Raw genomic sequence first — 19284 nt, forward strand, 5'->3', positions numbered from 1 at the left:
TAATAAACACAGATGTAATGAAAAATGTACTGAATGAAACCTGATGAAAAAGAGAATGGGACCAAAATGATGGGGACAAATCCAGCAAAAAAAAAAACTTGTGTGTGGTGAACTGAGAAAGCAAGAGACACAGGGCATCTCTACACCTGCAATCTATTGCACATTCATGATTGGCCACTCACAGAAATTTATGGGTCCATTACATGACATCATAATCCTCCAGTGATTTTCCTGCCATCTCCCCCTGCCTATCTCGTGTTATCCCCAAATGGGGAAAAAATGTGGTATTTTTTCAGCCCGCACAACAGGAGCTCCATGACCTCCCCATGTATTTCTCCCACAGTGTGAAGAAACCACTGTGTGCGGTTGTTTTGGTTTGTTGGGAGTGCGGTCATGATGACAATGGCAGTGACGTCGAGGTGGTGGGCATGTCGATATCCTGACTTGCTGGCTTGTTGCCCTGCCAGCTTGCTGCCATGCTGTGACTAAATGCAACGCACCGACTTTGGTTGCTTACTGCACAACACAGCATGCCAGCAGTTTTCCGGGAAGCTGGCGCCTATGGGGGCAGGGTTCGAGCAGTTCAGTGGAGGTTGCTGTCCACCCACATTGCATGTCAATCACAACCAAACCAACAGTAATTTGCGAGGGGAGGGAAAGGGGCAGGAACCAGGGAGGAAATTTTGCGACGCCCCCAGTGTGTGTAACGGCTTCTCACAAAAAAGTAGCCACCCTGTGAAAAGGTCAGGAATGGAATATAATGAGACAGAAAGAACCGTGTAAAGGAGACTGATCTAATCCTGCAATGAAACTGGATGGAGAAAACCCCAGTATTGATGCAGATTTCTGCCCCCATGTGATGAACCCCACAGACAAAAATAGAATAATAGCACACACATACACACACAGATAGAGAGAGAGACAGAGACCCACAAAGAACTGCAGGATAACACAAACTAAAGTAAAATTATTTAATTTCTTTTTTCGAAATAGGAGAGAGGAAAATGGTTTCACTACCTAATTTTACACATATAGACAACAACACAGAATGATTGAAAAATCAAAGGGTATCTGACAGATAGAAAAAATGCAGGAAAAACTCTGAGGGAAGGGTTAGGTTAAAGTGGAAAGAGTAAAATCATGAACAAACAAAACTTGAAACCAAGCAACCCCACCTCACCCCCAACACACAAGAACCTATCATTTCACTTTCTACTCCCAAGCTGCTACACTGTGCAACTGAGAGAAACAGAAGGCAGTGAGAATTTTAATGAAACACCCAGTAGAACTCAATCCCTCCTCAAAAGCACAGTGGAGCCCTGGTAAAATGTGCCCTAGGATTAGAAGGCAGACCTGTCAGTCACTCAACTGCACTCCTCCCCTGCTCAGCATTTTAGAGAAACAAAACTAAAAGAGCTTATTTGCAGGAGACACAAAGCCTCCACATCTCCCGCATCTTGAAACATAAGTAGCTGGTAATGAAGACTCATTCAGTTTCACCTGCAGTTCTGGTGGCTTTGGAAGGGCACATACTATTCCTCAGGAAGCACCAGAACTGGACCAAAGCAGCCCAATTCTGCTTGGGCTTTGTCTGAATCCAGTGCAGATCCCTACTGTCTATGCAAAAAGAAAAAAGACTGCATTCTAGTTAAATTCAAATTATTTGAATTATTTGTTCTGAAAACAACTGATAAATGCCATAGCTTACACTTTCTTGTAACCAAGCAGAATTTTGGCCAGTCTGTCCCCATTCTAGAATCTGCATTTTCAACCTAACCCAGTCACTATGGAGGATAAACATGCCATTCAAAAGCCAGGGAAGCATAAAGCATCACATAAAGCATGTGATTGAATGTGCTCACAACTGTACGGTTGGTTTGCAATCACCTGTGTGCTAAACACTGTTTAAGAAATCCATAATATTGCTGAGGTTGAAATCAAATATTTTGCCCCCCTCAATCTGCTAGAATCAAGATATGAGACATGAAATGCGACACAAGATCTACCATCTTCCAGACCAAAAAAACAACCTACCAGTAAAAATCAACGTGCATTGAGTTTTACTTGGGGGAGGGACGGGGGTGTCACTAAGATGGTAATTAATCCACAGTGCACACCAAATAAAGAAGTGCGACTAGCAGAGCCCCAACTGTATTGGTGTTAAATATTTCAAGAGAAAGAGGTAGGGCTTACCATTCCAGCACTTTGGGGAGAGACAAAGAGTAGCATGGTTTATAAAAAGCCCTCCCAGGTAGTGATGCCTGCTATTTCTGCTTCATCCTACAAAGAATATTCTTAATTGAAGAGGTGGGCTCTCAGCCTGGTACAAGTCTGCCTCCGAGTGGTCAGGAGAGAGCATTATGGGAGTGGCATTTATGACAAGAAAAGAAAAAAGATTCACAGGTAAGATATAGTCTTTGGTGGGAAACATATGCAAACTTTCCTAGGAATAAACTCATTGAATACAGTGAGACTTACTTCTGACTAAATATGTATTACACTGTTCCATTCTCAAGGGAGGGGGTCCCCTATATTTGTAGGCAGCGATATCTCAGACCCCCGCCATTAACACTCTGTCTATGTACATGTCAAGCTATGTCAGGGGAGCCCATTAGGTGGTTTATTTTATTTTATTGCACGTCATGTAGTCCTGCAGTTGCTTAACATCTTATTTCCTTCCTGAAAACTCCCAACTGAATTCATATGGGACGCCATTATATAATTTATTTAAAGTTGAAAACCACATCGAAAGAGAGTCTGCTCTTAAAATATGTACATATATAAAAACCATACATTTCCTTGGAAGTATTTTTAAGCCATTCCCAAATAAGTTATATATTTAAAACGCAGCCAAATGTTTATTATTTCCACTTTCCATATAAGTGCTAAACACAATTTGTGTAGCACAGCGGGCATTGCAGTGCTATCCTGTTTATGTGTATGCACGATTAAGCCACACTGACTTCAGTGGGACTGTCTGGATCTGCTCAGTCTGGGAAGCTCTGCAGCTCCACCTGGGGGCGAGACATAGAAGGCAGCCTGGCTCACAGTATTTGCAGGAGTAGGCCCTGGCCCTGCAGGTGCTCCCAGGCCCTCTAATGCAGACCAGCTGGGAGCCTCAGGGAGTCCTATGAAGAGCTTCCTCTTCCCTTCAAACCTTGCTGCAGCACCAGTCATTGTGGTGGCAGCATTGTGTCCCAGTTGCTCATTCCTGACCTTTGTTACGCTTTGCCGGTTCTTGGCCCCTACCTGTCTGGACTCTGCTTCTGCCTCTGGCCCTGCTGCCAACCTGCTGGTAACTGACCCTTGCCTGTTTGGACTCTACGTTTGCCTCTGGCCCTGCCACGCCTTGTTTGGGTCTAACCCTAGCCCAGAGAACCTCTGCTCTCTGCCCACCTCCATCCCTCCTGGTCCTGGTGTTCAAGGATGCCTGCTGCCCATGCCCCAGACCTGACAGGGACTTACTCCTACAGAAGTGAGTTTAGAGCTGAAGTTTCAGAGACTGTGCTGAGAACTAAGAAGCTGCCAGTTCAGATCCTGCCTCTGCCATGAGCTTGCTTGATATCCTTACACAAATCACAGTCTACCAGTCTCTATTACGCAGTACGGAAATAATATTCACCTAACTTATATGGTTGTTGTAAGTCAGTTTCCCCCAACCTGGTACCTTCCAGATGTTTTATGCTACAGCTCCCACTATCCCTGACCATTGGCCATGCTAGTTAGGGCTGATGGGAGTCAGGGCCAGCCCTTCCATGTGGTGGGGTGAGTCCCCCACCTCAGGTGATAGGGTGGGAGGAGCAGGGAATTACATGGCCTCCCCCCACCCTCAGCCAGGATGAGCCCCCAGTGCTGCCTCACTACAGTGGGTGTTCTGGAGAGCCCTGCCTGCCACTCTCCTGCTATTGCATTTGCCACAGCAGGAGGGGGGGCAGTGGGGCTCTGGAGCAGGGGCCTGCTTTGTGGCAGTACAAGAGGTGCTCTAGAGATCCCCAGCAAATGCCACAGCAGGAAAGCCACCAGCGAGGCTCTCCAGAGCAGCTACCCACCCTCCGCCTTGCTCCGAGCATCCTTGCATTGTTTGTGGTATGAAACATTTGCCGCTCCTCCAGCTGTTATTAATAAAGGCCGGCCCGGCCCTAGATCAAATAAAACCCAGATGAGGGTTTTATTGTGCAATCATCCTGCCTCGTTCACAGAATTTAAAATGTAACAGTGTCCTCCATTTGTAACTCTCCTGTGTTTTTCAACAACTTCTTCCATCCTTTTTCCCAAAATAAAATCCATTAAGGAGGGAAAGATGGAATACCTGTGCAATGCCTTTTGACTGATAGCACTAGTAGTGATCTGTCTAGAAGCACCCTAAATGATGCTTTTGACAAGGAACATTTTCAGTATCCCCCTCCATTTGTTCCTTATTAACTTTTTATCGTGTTGGTAGTCCATTTCGCAACTTTGATGCTCAGTCCACAATCATGATTTATACCTGTCTCATAAAATGATACATTTGCACCCATGCTATGATCACATATACACACAGGTGTATTCTTTCCCACAAATTAAAACAAAAAGTTGACACATCTATGGCCGCATAAATTAACAAATGAAGATGAACTTCTGTTTGTGCAGTTGAGTGAGTACTTGAGTTAACAGCCCCTCATGACTAACCAGTGAAGGCTGGTAGCTCTGACTTCGATGGAACTATGAATCCATTCTGTGTTTCAGTCAGAACCAGTCAGAAATCTAAAGGCGCTATCCAATTTGCTAAATCCCACCCATAAAATAGTTTCAGCACCTTGGATAGCTCCTTCAGAGTTCTAGCTGATTCTGACTGAAACCCAGAATGGATTCATAGCCCCACCTAAACAGGAGCCACCAGACTCCACTGTGACTGACATCTTTGAGCTCTGTGCCTTCCCCAAATGTATCACCCCCAGGCATTTACTTGGGTCACCTACATTTACATCCAGCCCCGAATAAAGATCAGCATAACCCAAAAGTAAACCCACTTCAAAGGGATGATCAACATCCTACAATGTCTTCGTGTCTTTCTCCAGAGCGTGCACTTCAGATAAAAGCATACCCTACAACCAAAACCGCTTCATGGATCACTGCCTTGTTGTGGCGAAGGGGCTTGCAGTGAAGCCATAAGCTATGCTATCCAGAGCCACCCAAGACGGACAGGTCATGGCGCAGAGTTCTGACAAAATGTGGTCCACTGGAGAAGGAAATGGCAACCCACTCCAGGATTCTTGCCAAGAAAACCCCATGGAACGTATCACAAGGCTAACAGATATGACACCGGAAGATGAGCCCCTCAGGTTGTAAGGTGTCCAATATACTACTGGGAAAGAGCTAGGGTTGGCGGATAATTTCACCACGAATCTTCGGGAGGCCGAATGCCGATGCATTCGGCCCCCTGAAAGTGCTGGGGAAATTCTCCACCGGCCCCCCGCCCCCCCCGGGATGGGACTTAACTTCGGCGAATGTCCCTCTCGGCGGCGGGTCCCGGCGGCTTTTCGTGGGGGGCAGGGGTGGCGGCCAGTCTCCCGACCAGCTGCCGCCGCCGCCGCCATTGAAAAAAAAAAAGTAAAGTAAAAAAAAAAAAAAAAACACCCGTGATAGTCTACGTAACGATTTACGTAGCCTATCACGGCTAGATTTCCAAAGTCAGCCATGATAGGCTACGTAAATCGTCATGTAGCCTATCACGGGTGACTCTGGAAAAAAAAAAAGTGTGTACGCAAATGGCGGCACCCATAGGGCGCCGCCATTTGCGTTCCTTATTTTGGCATGTCTAGTCTACGTAAACATTTACGTAGACTACGGCGAAAATAAGGGAACGCTATTTGCGTTGCCCTTATTTTCGCCGTAGTCTACGTAAATCTTTACGTAGACTAGACGTGCCAAAATAAGGAATGCAAATGGCGGTCCCCATGGGAGCCGCCATTTGCGTACGCACTTTTTTTTTTTCAAAGTCACCCGTGATAGGCTATGTGACGATTTACGTCACATAGCCTATCACATACGTCACATATTGACGATTTACGTCACCGGCTATGGGCCGGTGGAGAATTTCCCCAGCTATCACAGCCTATCACAGCTGACTTTGGAAATCTAGCCGTGATAGGCTATGTAAATCGTTACATAGCCTATCACGGGTGTGTGTATGTGTGTTTTACTTTTTTTTTCGCGGCCGGGTAGACGGGACGCTCCTACCCGGCCTGAATTTTGGCGGCGAGGGATGGGGCGCCTCCCCCCCGGTCTGAATTTCGGCCGGGCGAGGCGTGGCACCTCCCTCCCCTCGCCTGAACTTTGGGGGTAGAAGCGAAGCACCTCCCCCCCACCGCGAAGCAAGCTGCGGGACGAGGTAAGTCCCTTTCGTCCATCCCTAGGAAGAGCAGAGGGAATTTCCAAGTAGCGCCAGAAAGAGTGAAGCGGCTGGGCCAAAGCCGAAAGGGCACTCAGCTGTAGATGTGTCTGCTGGTGAAAAGGAAGTCCGATGCTGTAAAGAACAATATTGTTTAGAAACCTGGAATGTAAGATCAGTGAATCACGGTAAGCTGGAGGTGGTCAAACATGAGATGGCAAGATTGAACATCGACATCTTGGGAATCAGCGAACTAAAATGGACAATCATGGGCGAATTTAATTCAGGTGACCATTATATCTACTACTGTGGGCAAGAATCCCTTAGAAGAAATGGAGTAGCACTCATAGTCAACAAAAGGGTGGGAAAAGCAGTACTGGCGTACAATCTCAAAAATGATAGAACGATCTCAGTACGAATCCAAAGCAAACCATTCAACATCACAGTAATTCAAGTCTATGCCCCAACCACTGAGGCCGAAGAAGCTGAGGTTGATCGGTTCTATGAAGACCTACAACACCTTCTAGAACTAACACCAAAAAAAGATGTCCTCTTCATCATAGGGGATTGGAATGCTAAAGTAGGAAGTCAAGAAATCACCGGGATAACAGGCAAGCATGGCCTTGGTGTACAAAATGAAGCAGGACAAAGGCTAATAGAGTTTTGCCAAGAGAACACGCTGATCATAGCAAACACTCTTTTCCAACAGCACAAGAGGCGACTCTACACATGGACATCACCAGATGGTCAATATCGAAATCAGATTGATTATGTCCTTTGCAGCCAAAGATGGAGAAGCTCTATACAGTCAGTCAAAACAAGACCTGGAGCTGACTGTGGCTCAGATCATGAGCTGCTTCTTGCAAAATTTCAGCTTAAATTGAAGAACGTCGGGAAAACCACTAAACTATTCAGGTATGACCTAAATCATATCCCTGATGAATATACAGTGGAGGTGAGGAATAGATTTCAGGGATTAGACCTGATAGACAGAGTGCCTGAGGAACTATGGACGGAGGTCCGTAACATTGTTCAGGAGGCAGCAACTCAAGCCATCCCAAAGAAAAAGAAATGCAAGAAAGCAAAGTGGCTGTCTGATGAGGCTTTACAAGTAGCTGAGGAAAGAAGGGAAGTGAAAAGCAAGGGAGAAAGGGGAAGATATACCCAACTGAATGCAGATTTCCAGAGAACAGCAAGGAGAGATGAGAAGGCCTTCTTAAATGAACAATGCAAAGAAATCGAGGAAAACAACAGAATGGGAAAGACTAGAGATCTCTTCAAGAAAATAGGAGATCTCAAGGGAACGTTTTGTGCAAAGATGGGCATGATAAAGGACAAAGAAGGCAGGGACCTAACAGAAGCAGATGAGATTAAGAAGAGGTGGCAAGAATACACAGAAGAACTATACAGGAAAGATCTGAATGTCCCTGATAGCCATGACAGTGTGGTCACTGAACTTGAGCCAGACATCCTAGAGAGTGAAGTCAAGTGGGCCTTAGGAAGCATTGCTAACAACAAAGCTAGCAGAGATGACAGTATTTCAGCTGAGCTATTTAAGATCCTAAAAGATGATGCTGTTAAAGTGCTGCACTCAATATGCCAACAAATTTGGAACACTCAACAATGGCCACAAGACAGGAAAAGGTCAGTTTACATTCCAATTCCAAAGAAGGGCAATGCCAAAGAGTGTTCAAACTACCGTACAATTGTGCTCATTTCACATGCCAGCAAGGTTATGCTCAAAATCCTACAAGCTAGGCTTCAGCAGTATGTGAACTGAGAAGTACCGGAAGTACAAGCTGGGTTTCGAAGAGGCAGAGGAACTAGAGATCAAATCGCCAACATTCGCTGCATCATGGAGAAAGCAAGAGAATTCCAGAAAAACGTCTATTTCTGCTTCATTGACTACGCTAAAGCCTTTGATTGTGTGGATCACAACAAACTGTGGCAAATTCTGAAAGAGATGGGAGTACCAGACCACCTTACCTGTCTCCTGAGAAACCTATACGAGGGTCAAGAAGCAACAGTAAGAACCAGACATGGAACAACTGATTGCTTCAAAATTGGGAAAGGAGTATGACAAGGCTGTATATTGTCACCCTGCTTATTTAACTTATACGCAGAGTACATCATGAGAAACGCCAGGTTGGATGAATCACAGGTCGGAATTAAGATTGCCGGGAGAATTATCAACAACCTCCGATATGCAGATGATACCACCCTAATGGCAGAAAGCAAAGAGGATCTAAAGAGCCTCTTGTTGAGGGTGAAAGTGGAGAGTGCAAAAGCTGGTTTGAAACTCAACTTTAAAAAAACTAAAATCATGGCATCTGGCCCCATCACTTCCTGACATATAGAAGGGGAAGAAATGGAAGCAGTGACAGATTGTATTTTCTTGGGCTCCAAGATCACCGCAGACGGTGACTGTAGCCATGAAATTAAAAGATGCTTGCTCCTTGGGAGGAAAGTTATGGCAAACCTAGACAGCATAGTAAGAAGCAGAGACATCACCTTGCCAATGAAGGTCCGTCTAATCAAACCTATGGTTTTCCCAGTAGCAATGTATGGCTGTGAGAGCTGGACTATAAGGAAGGCTGAAGAATCGATGCTTTCGAACTGTGGTGCTGGAGAAGACTCTTACAAGTCCCCTGGACTGCAAAGAGGTCAAATCAGTCAATCCTAAAGGAAATCAACCCTGAGTGCTCATTGGAAGGACAGATACTGAAGCTGAAGCTCAAGTATTTTGGCCACCTAATGGGAAGAGAAAAGTCACTGGAAAAGACCCTGATGCTGGGAAAGATTGAAGGCAAAAGGAGAAGGGGACAGCAGAGGATGAGATGGCTAGATGGCAACACCGATGCAATGAGTATGGATTTGAGCACACTCCGGGAGAGAGCGCAGGACAGGAAGACGTGGTGTGTTATGGTCCATGAGGTCACGAAGAGTCGGACACAACTGAATGACTGAACAACAACAACAACCAAAACATCCATGACTTGTCAGTTGTGCTTTTCTAAATACATATATAACAAACATTTTGGACATTTGCCATGAATTCAGGTTCCATTGGTACCTCCTATGTCACCTTTTCTTTCTACTAAGAAGACTCTCACGTAGGCATTCAGCAGAGTAGATGCAACACCACACAAACTGCTTTCAGCAAATAATGCAAAGAAATGAGTCTATGTTTTTGAGCAGGCTGGGAAAGCTCCCTTAGCTACCCCCCATCATTTCCATCAAGGCTACGAAACTGACATTTTTAGGAAAAAAATGGAAACTACATTTTAAAGCATTTGGGAAAACCCATTAAGTGATTTATCATGCATCTGATGAAAATGTAATTTAACATTGAAGCACTAAACAGATTTAAAGCAAGCCCCATGTGTTCATATTAACAGTAAAATATTTGACACTGAAAGTTATTGAAACAGCAAACAGTGTTGTTCTCTGATTATGGTAATGTAATAGATCACCATTTGGGCAATCGTCCCAGAAGGAATCCCTTTGCATGCATATATTGAGGATATTTTATATCACCACTAAGTGCTTGTTGCCGAGTGCTGCGTGTGCAAAAGAGAACACTCCCATGAGATAAATCAACCCTGTCTGAACCGAGAACAAATTCTGAATCCTCGACAACTTTCTCCTTTGATTGCACATAGTACAAGCACCATGTGAATACAGGAAAACTTTATTACGCTGGCAAATTACATCCCACTTGCCATCCAAGAAGCACACCAGGAACAAATATGGTTAAAGACATGCCATTATTCCTAGCAAATTGTCTGTGCTGACAACAGAATGCCAAACATTCTGCATAGTATCCCAATTAACATGGAAATACATGGATTTTAAGTACTTAAGGCAATCCTATGTCTTAGAATGAAACTATAAGTCTCAGGATGAATTTTCCCTTCATGTTGCACTTGAGATCGCACATTACAACTTGTCACGTGTCCAGGTGTCATCAGGCCAAATTGTATTTCCCCAGCCCCACCACCGGCTGCCAATGATATGCAGTTGGAGTAGGGAAACACACAGCATAATGACTCCAAGACATGAGGTGAGTTGCCCTACATGTTACTAAGGGAGAGATAAAACTCATGATCAACTGCTGTTTTTGGCAACATGGGCCATTGTTTCTTCTGAAGTGTCATTCCACCATCTACTTACCTATGTCCATTTACCTGGGAGTTAATCCCATTGGATTCGATGGGATTTATGTTGGAGTAAACATACATAAGATTGGTCTGCAAATCTCTGAGTTTTCACCTGGGTTATGCATGCTCAATTTTCTCTGGATTTCTCAGCCTAGAGTGTGCAATTACAGTTCCAGCACACACATGCAACTATGCTCAACCAGGGTATCCTTGTTCTCTTCAATGTCAGGAAATGTTCCATGGAACGATGAGTTTGTATGTACAGCACAGGCCACAATAACAAAAACAACCCAGGGCAGCCCCCGCTTGCATGGAGCCTAAAGCTGCGAACAGCACTGGAACGTAACTTCTGTATCTCCCATAAGCACATCCAGGTGATACATGAAAACTAGGGCCTCTTTAGCATGCTGCTGCTTATGACAGAAATGCAGATGAATCATTGCCTTGGACTTCCTTTTTTTTTCACTATCTGTTGTCTTTACTTGAACCCAGTTCTGATGACCAGTAGGATGCGTTGAATGTGTGGTGCAGGGAGGGTGGGAGAGGAATCACAGAGGCAGGCTGTGCCCCTGACCTTTGTGTGGTCAGCAGGTCTGAACAGAGTTTTCATATGAACTAGGGATGTCAGAGAATTCCCCACGGATGTCGGGGAGGCCAAATGCCAGCGCATTCGGCCCCCCGAAATCGGTGGCAGAACGGTCTGCCCCCCCACCCCCCCCAGGACGAGACTTACCTGGGGCGGATCTTCCTGGTGGTGGCGGCTCCGGCGACGGCTCCGGCGACGGTTCGGCAGCGGTGGCTGCGGCAGCCGGTCTTCCGACCGGCTGCCACCACCACCATTTCCAGTTAAAAAAAAAAAAAAACATGATAGGCTATGTAAATGTTTACATAGCTTATCACAGCTGACTTAAAAAAAAAAACACCCACCATTTGCGTACACGTGTGGTTTTTTTTAAGTCAGCTGTGATAGGCTACATAAACATTTACGTAGCCTATCATGGCTGACGGCAGGGACGCAAACGGCAGTGGCTATGGCCGCCGCCATTTGTGTCCCTGCTAGCCAGCGGCCGGATGTCCAGCTACTGGCGGAGCCGGCCGGCGGCTCCGCAGAATGCCTGCAGAGCACAGCCGGCCAGCCAGGATTCCAGGGGGGGGAGGAATGGAGTGCCTCCCCCCCATCCAGGATTCTGGGGGGAGGGATGGAGCGCCTCCCCCCCAGACCATCAACATAATCTGCGAAAGGTAAGTGTCTTTCGTACACCCTAATATGTACAGCTGGCACAGCTAGGGATGTCAGAGAATTCCGTGATGGACCTCGGTGAGGCAGAATGCAAGTGCATCCAGCCCCCCGAAATCCATCGCAGAATGAAGCCCCCACCCCGCCCCACCCCACCCCACCCCACCAAAATCGCGCGAAGCAGAGCACTTACCTTCGGCACCGACTTGCGAATGGCACCGACTTGCGAATGGCAGCCGCTCTGCAGCCGCCATTCACTTCTTCTTTCATGCCGTGATAGGCTATGTAAATACATACGTAACCTATCACGGCTAATGCAGGGACGCCTTTTGCATCCCTGCGGAGGCCGTGATAGGCTATGTAAGTATTTACGTAGCCTATCACGACAGGCTAAAAAAAAAAAACCGCGTACTCAAATGGCGGCGGCTACGGCTGCCCCCATTTGCGTCCCTTATTTTTGGCCGTCTTAGTCTACGTAAATATTTACATAGACTATTACGGTGAAAATAAAGGGGAACGGAAATAGCGTAGCGGGTGCTATTTGCGTTCCCCTTTATTTTCGCCGTTATAGTCTACGTAAATATTTACGTAGACTAAGACGGCCAAAAATACGGAACGCAAATGGCGGCGGCCGTAGCCCCCACCATTTGCATACGCGGTTGTTTTTGTTTTTACCCAAGCCAGAGCCCTCCGTGGCCGGAAATCCAGCTGCGGACAGCTCTGGCCTGGGCCTGGCCAGCTGCTCCGCGGAGCCACCGCAGAGCACAGCCTGCCAGTCGAGGATTCCGGGGGGGAGGAACGGAATGCCTCCCCCCCCACCATAAACGTAATCCGTGGAAAGGTAAGTGACTTTCGTACATCCCTAGGCACAGCCGTAGGCTCTTTTTATGTGGCATTGGAGAGCCTGATTTTTGCTTTTTGCAGGCCTTTTGCTGGGCACGTGGAGGTCAGCACAGGTTGTGCTGTGGAGATCCAACTCTTCCTGGATGTGTTCATTGTACCTCTTTGTTTGAAGAGGGATAAAAAGTAGGGATCTCATACATTGGCCCTGCTATTCACACAGCCAGACCCCATGCGTTTCCCTGGGGTGGGGATGCAAATCACTTGCACACCTTCTTTTCTTCATGATGTCATAAAGTGCAAAGCCATCCCAAGAGACAGTGCAGTTCAGTCTGATTGGTGTCAATTAGTTTACCTCTGTCTCATTCACTGCCATGTAGCATTGACAGTGTTCTCCTTCGCTTGGCTACTCAGCTTCAAATGCTTCTGGGCCTGTCAATGTGCCAGTGACCCTTAGGTCACAACTATCCAGTGAGATGGCTGTGGGCCATCTCTCGGTGCAAGATTTGAGAAGACGATAATCCATACTTTTGTTACTGCAAGGTGCAATGCCATCACCCTTATCCTTCTGATTTATTACTGTCTGTGTACAAGAGGTCAGATCACCGTACGCAAGTTGGTCTCCAACGTGACACAATTTATTCTTAAATTGTTTGCTGTTGTTGTTGATTTGCATTTCCTTCCTCTTTTATTCAGAGAAGCTCTTAGTAACAACATTCCAATGGTGGGCAGGCCAAAGGCAAAAGGGAAGGGCAAAAATGTACCAGCAGATTTTAGCTTAAAGCCTTATTGCCTGTAGCTAGGCATTAAGAGAGGCGTTTAACCTTTTAGAGTGGAGAAAAAACATGCAAGAGCCAGGAAACCACTAAATGGTTGGCAGTTGGGGGAAGGGCTGGGGCATGGGGAAGGGGGCATGGTCATCAGGGGAACCCTGGAGGCCTGTATTGGGACCCCAAGTGGGCCAACTTCAGCCTGCAGGCCTGACCTTCAAGACCCCTGGCCAAGAACATGGCTTCAGTTTCTTCAAGATACCCTTCTGCTTTCTGTCCCTCATGAGCTACATCTACAAATGATGCATGTACCTAACGAATGTTCTCAATGTCACATTAGGGGGCCAATTCTTATGTTCCCTTTGTGGCATAGTTAATTGCTTTTGTAGCAGAGACATTGCCTGGTTTGAAGGGACCCTAGAAGAGGCCTCCTACCTTGGCTGCAGCCCCATTTTTGTTTGTTTTCCCCTTTCCCTCTTTTCTGCTCCAGTGCCTTCATTGGCTGTCCAGGGCCAAAGGTGGCATCTGATTGGTTGAGGTTATCACTACTACTGCTTTGGGAAAAATTATTTAAGGTAAAATGGGGCATGGCTGCAGCCTTGGCTGGCACAGCACTTCTCTTTCTAGCACGCTTTCTGGTGCCACTGCCTCTCTGGCACTGTTTGGAGGCCTCCAAGCTATCACCAGGTTGTAGGGATGGCGGAGAATTCCACCACGGATTTCAGTGAGGCCGAATGCACTGGCATTTGGCCCCCCGAAACCCGTGGTGGAATGGCCTCCCACCCCCCACCACCCTGCAGAATCCCCCCCAGGATGAAGCTTACCTGGGGAGGAGGCTCCGGCGGCGGCGGCGGCTGGTCTCTCGGCCGGCTGCTGCAGCTGCAAATGGTTTGCAAATGGTTTGCGTGGCTGCCTTTACCGTGATAGGCTACGTAAATATTTACGTAGCCTATCACGGAAAGAGCAGTGGCGCAAACGGCGTAGCGGCCACTGTTTGCACCCCAGCTCTTTGCCGTGATAGGCTACGTAAATACTTACGTAGCCTATCACGGCAGCCTGGCAGGACGCAAATGGCCGGAACTCCGGCTGCGGATGGCCCTGGCCGGCGGCTCCGCAGAGCTGCCGTGGAGCAGAGCCAGCCAGGGAGGATTCCGGGGGGAGGGATGGAGTGCCTCCCCCCCACCGCGAATCACACCTGCGAAAAGGTAAGTGACTTTCGTACATCCCTACCGGGATGCGAGGCACCAAACGTCCATCTTATGGCTTGGTTAATGCTACCAGCTGTAAGTGGCTCCACACTGTGCTGGTAATATTTGAAATGGGGAAATCACATGGATGGATGGATGGATGGATGGATGGAAAGGTTACTTCCTTACCATCCATGCTTTCCTGGGACCTGGTGAATATAACCATGTCATCTGTCTGTGACATGGTTTCCCTCTATTTCTGAGATTACTGCTACAGCAGGGAAAAAGTTGGGGAAATGGTACTGTTCTAATCTTAGAACCAGCTTTACACTTACTTGAAACGAAGTGAGACTTTAGCTACTCTTCTTGGAAAAAAAGGGAATGCACTTGTTCCCTTTGGTATCACAGTACCAATGACTCTAAATCATAAACCTGGGATAGTGGACAGATTCAAGTAGCACCAAAAAATCCTGATGAAAGATTTCAGCTATTGGATAATATTAAAGATTCATCCGTATGTATCTACTTGCTTTTGCTGAAAAAAAAAAAAATCCTTTCTCCAAATAATTATAAAGCAATTTCTTATTGGGTTTTTTTTCTTTCATTTTATTGGTTCTTACTTTTACTCAAAGCAGGCCAATTATTATCTAATTACAGGGCATGGTTTTGTGAGCACTCCAAACTGTTCCAACAAGTGATAAATTATAGAGCTGCTGTTACCCCAATTATGTAATCAGCCAAGCAGAAATATGCACTGCAAATGTAATTACATATTAATAAATGCCATAATAGTTGCTTAAGTCATAAAAAAGAAGAAGGAAAAACAGACTTCCCTGCATTGAGATAGCATGTTTTCCCTAGGGTTGTGTGCCTTGTGTTAGATTGGTCTCCCCTGAAGGAGTGAAAAGTGTGTTATATAGTCATTTTGTACGTCAATGGGCAATGCAACAGCTTTCAGACCCTCAAAGAACTTTCGACTGGCCTGAGAGAAAATAAAATGTTCTAAATTCGTTAAGATAAAATTGCTTTGCAGCCTTTCTGCCTGGCTTACATTTTCATTTTAGCAAAACCAGCAGCCATGACTATCATTCAAGTCTTGTGAGTGCACAAAGAGTAGGTCAAGTTTCTCTATTATCCAGTCTCCATGCTATTTCTCTATAAAAATTTATCGACTAGACTACAGAAGAAAAGATCAAAATGGATTCTTAATTTCTTGTGCGCATTTCAGAGGAGGTGGTTTTCCTAAGCTGTTAAAAAGATGCTGAGTCACCTCAATTCCCTCCATCCCCTTTGAAAAAATCCCCATTCCTAACAAAAATAACACTACATGCAAATATAAGGCATTTGTGTAGCAGGGGAGGAGGTCTGCAAAAGTGCAAATAAGACAGTTTTAGGGTGGGGTCTGCATTTTTAAAAGACTTGAAGCCCCAGATCAACTATTCTGGATTGCACCTGTTTGTTTGTTTGTTTGTTTGTTTTATTACTCGCCTATCTGACTGGTCACCCAGCCACTCTGGGCGATATACAACAATAAAAACAGTTTACACAATAAAATTCAACATTAAAAACATCACATTTCTAAAATTCCCCTAGCCCACCCCAAATGCTTGCCTGAACAACCATGTTTTTAATGCATGGCGGAAGCACATTAAAGAGGGGACATGGGAGGGAGTTCCTTAGGGAGGGAGTTCCACAGAGTGGGGGCCACCACAGAAAAGGCCCTCTCCCTCGTCCTCACCAGCCTAGCTGTCCTGGCTGATGGGACAGAGAGAAGGCCATCCGAGGCTGATCTTGTTGAGCGGCCTATCTGGTGTTGCTGGAGGTGCTCCTTGAGATACGCTGGGCCGGAGTCATATAGGGTTTTAAAGGTCAAAACCAACACCTTGAATTTGGCCCGGAAAACAACTGGTAACCAGTGCAGCTCCTTCAGCACTGGAGTGATGTGATCTCGCCGGTGGCTGCCTTTAATCAGGCGAGCCACCACGTTCTGTACCAGCTGCAGCTTCCAAACCGTCTTCAAGGGTAACCCCACGTAGAGCGCATTACAGTAGTCTAAACGAGAGGAGACCAGGGCATGTACTACTGATGGGAGCAGATGGTCAGGAAGGTAGGGGCGCCATATCAGATGGAGTTGGTACAGCGCTGTCCAGCTCACAGCTGACACCGGAGCCTCCATGGACAGCTGGGAGTCTAAGATGACCCCCAAGCTGCGGACCTGGTCTTTCAAGGGTAACCATACCCCATTCAACACCAGGTCAATATCCCCCAACCACCTCTTGTCTCCCCAAAAGTACCTCGGTCTTGTCAGGGTTCAGCTTCAGCTTATTCCTCCCCATCCAGCCTAGGGGTGTACGAAACCCCACTTACCTGGCTCCGCCGGGTTCCGCAGGTGGGGGAAGGTGATCCGTTCTTTTCCCCGGAATCCTCGATGGGGGGGAGGCGATCTGTTCCTCCCCCCGGAATCCTGACCGGCTGGCTCCGCTCTGCAGCCAGGCCGTGGAGCCGCCAACCAGGCCAACCCGCAGTGGGGCCTCCAGCCACTGCCGGGCTGGTGCGGATGCAAATGGAGTCCTGTGTAGGGGATGCCATTTGCATCCCTATGCCAGCCCATGATAGGCTACATAAATATTTACGTAGCCTATCACAAAAAAAAAACAACAACCAGCAAATGCAAATGGCAGCAGCTACGGTGGCCACCATTTGTGTTCCCTTTTTTTTCCGCCGTGATAGGCTACATAACTATTTACATAGCCCATTATGGCAAAACAGAGGGGCGCAAATGGCAGCCACTACACCATTTGTACCCCTCTGTTTTGCCGTGATAGGCTATGTAAATATTTACGTAGCCTATCACGACGCAAAAAAAGGGAACGCAAATGGCGGCCACCGTAGCTGCCGCCATTTGCATTCCCTTAGGTTTGCTGTGATAGGCTATGTAAATACTTACGTAGCCTATCATGGCTATATGGAAGAAGCAAATGGCGGCCGCAGATGCGGCCGCCATTCGCAATGCAGCGTGGACGGCAGCAGGTAGTTGCTCCATTCCAGGCCGATTTCATGGGGTGGGGGGGCTTCGTTCTGCCAAGGATTTCGGGGGGGCAAATGCACTGGCATTCGGCCTCACAGAGATCCGTGGTGGAATTCTCCACCATGCCGAATCCAGCCACTCACTGTCTCCAGACATTTGGACAGGGATTCTACGGCCAACCTTGGTGAAGATTTGAACGAGAGGCAGAGTTGCGTGTCATCCGCATACTGATGACACCGCACCCCAAACCTCCTGATGATAGCCCCCAGCAGCTTCACACAGATGTTAAATAGCATCGGGGAGAGGATGGAACCCTGTGGCACCCCACAAGCGAGCGGCCGCGGGTCCGAAACCTCCTCTCCCAGTGCTACCCTCTGGTACCTGCCGGAGAGGAAGGACCGGAACCACCGCAATACAGTGTCTCCAATGCCCAACCCTTCCATGTGGTCCAGGAGGATACCGTGGTCAACGGTATCAAAAGCCGCTGAGAAGTCGAGGAGAACAAGGAAGGAGCATTCGCCCCTATCCAGAGCCCTCCTCATATCCACCAAGGTGACCAAGGCTGTTTCTGTCCCATGCCCAGGTCTGAAGCCCGACTGAAATGGATCTAGATAATCAGCTTCTTCCAAGTGTGCCTTCAACTGCATTGCCACCACCTGCTCAATCACCTTGCCCAAAAAAGGCAGATTCGAGACTGCGCGAAAGTTGTTCAGAACTTGGGAATCCAAGGAGGGCTTTTTAAAAACGCCTCAAGGGAGGCATTCACCACCATAATCAATATGCTTGATTACAGCAGGGTTTGGGCTGCAATCCTATATCCTGGGAGTAACCTCCATTGAATTCAATGGGGCTCATACTAGGTTGCTCAGCCTCACTGCCATTATATTTTTTAATGATTTAATTAATAAATTTCTATCCTACTTTTCCACCAAAAAAAATGGGGCTGGCAGGAGATGTGCTGCTATCCTCTCTTTCTCTCCTGCCCCCCCCTCCCCCGCATGAGGCATTGGATGGGTGGCCACATGGCTACTCCAGAGAGCTGCACCAGCCACTTTCCTTCTATGCCATTTGCTGCAGTAGGAGACCAACCAGTGGTGCTCCCACCTATCATGATGCCTTCCTCTGAGGAGTCCGTAGGATGAGTCATCAGCCAGGGCCTGGCAGTGGTAGCAGAAGGGAACGGGTGGCCCTCCCAGTGGGGGGTGCTATCTGTCATCCTTCCAGATCTGTCACCCAAGGTAGTGGATTCACCCTCCCTTACGGGAAGGCCAGTCCTGAGCAACTGACTTATACTGATTTAGGCCATTGGGCCATCTAGTGTAGGGTTATCTACACTGAACAGCAGTGACTATCCAGGATTTCGACCACGGTGTTTTCCACTCCTATCTAGAGATGCTAGGGATTGGACCTGGGACCTTCTTCATATGATATGCTCTACAAACTCCTTCCCTAACTGGGTGCCATTTAAACGTCCATCATTGTAGTCTAACACATCACTGTAGTCCATGACACCAGGTTGGGGAAGGCTGCTCTACATACTTTCCCCATTGCTACTTCCTGGGCTATTGAGTAAATGGAGATCTGGGCCAAATCACATAGCAGTTATACCATTGTCATACTGCAGTGATAACTATTGGTGCCCACTGGTGTCACGTGCACCAATAGTTATCATTGCAGTATGATAACAGTAAA

At 47.1% G+C, this 19284-nt stretch overlaps 1 protein-coding gene across 4 annotated transcripts in view; it reads right to left on the reverse strand.

Annotated features, from left to right (window-relative positions):
• Positions 1-19284, reverse strand: part of KCTD16 (potassium channel tetramerization domain containing 16) — a 304464-nt gene that overhangs the window by 132184 nt on the left and 152996 nt on the right. Inside the window, exon 2 of one of the 4 annotated variants that reach the window (XM_084838773.1) lies at positions 11260-11274. The exons of the other annotated variants lie outside the window; for them this stretch is intronic. Within the exon in view, the coding sequence (XP_084694899.1) occupies positions 11260-11274 (15 nt within the window). The remainder of the gene's footprint in view (positions 1-11259; positions 11275-19284) is intronic. 4 annotated transcript variants of the gene reach the window in all.

This window comes from Heloderma suspectum, chromosome 2, assembly GCF_057233095.1.
Source record: "Heloderma suspectum isolate Gila_16-S chromosome 2, 16-S_ref, whole genome shotgun sequence".
In the NCBI taxonomy this organism is placed as follows: domain Eukaryota; kingdom Metazoa; phylum Chordata; class Lepidosauria; order Squamata; family Helodermatidae; genus Heloderma; species Heloderma suspectum.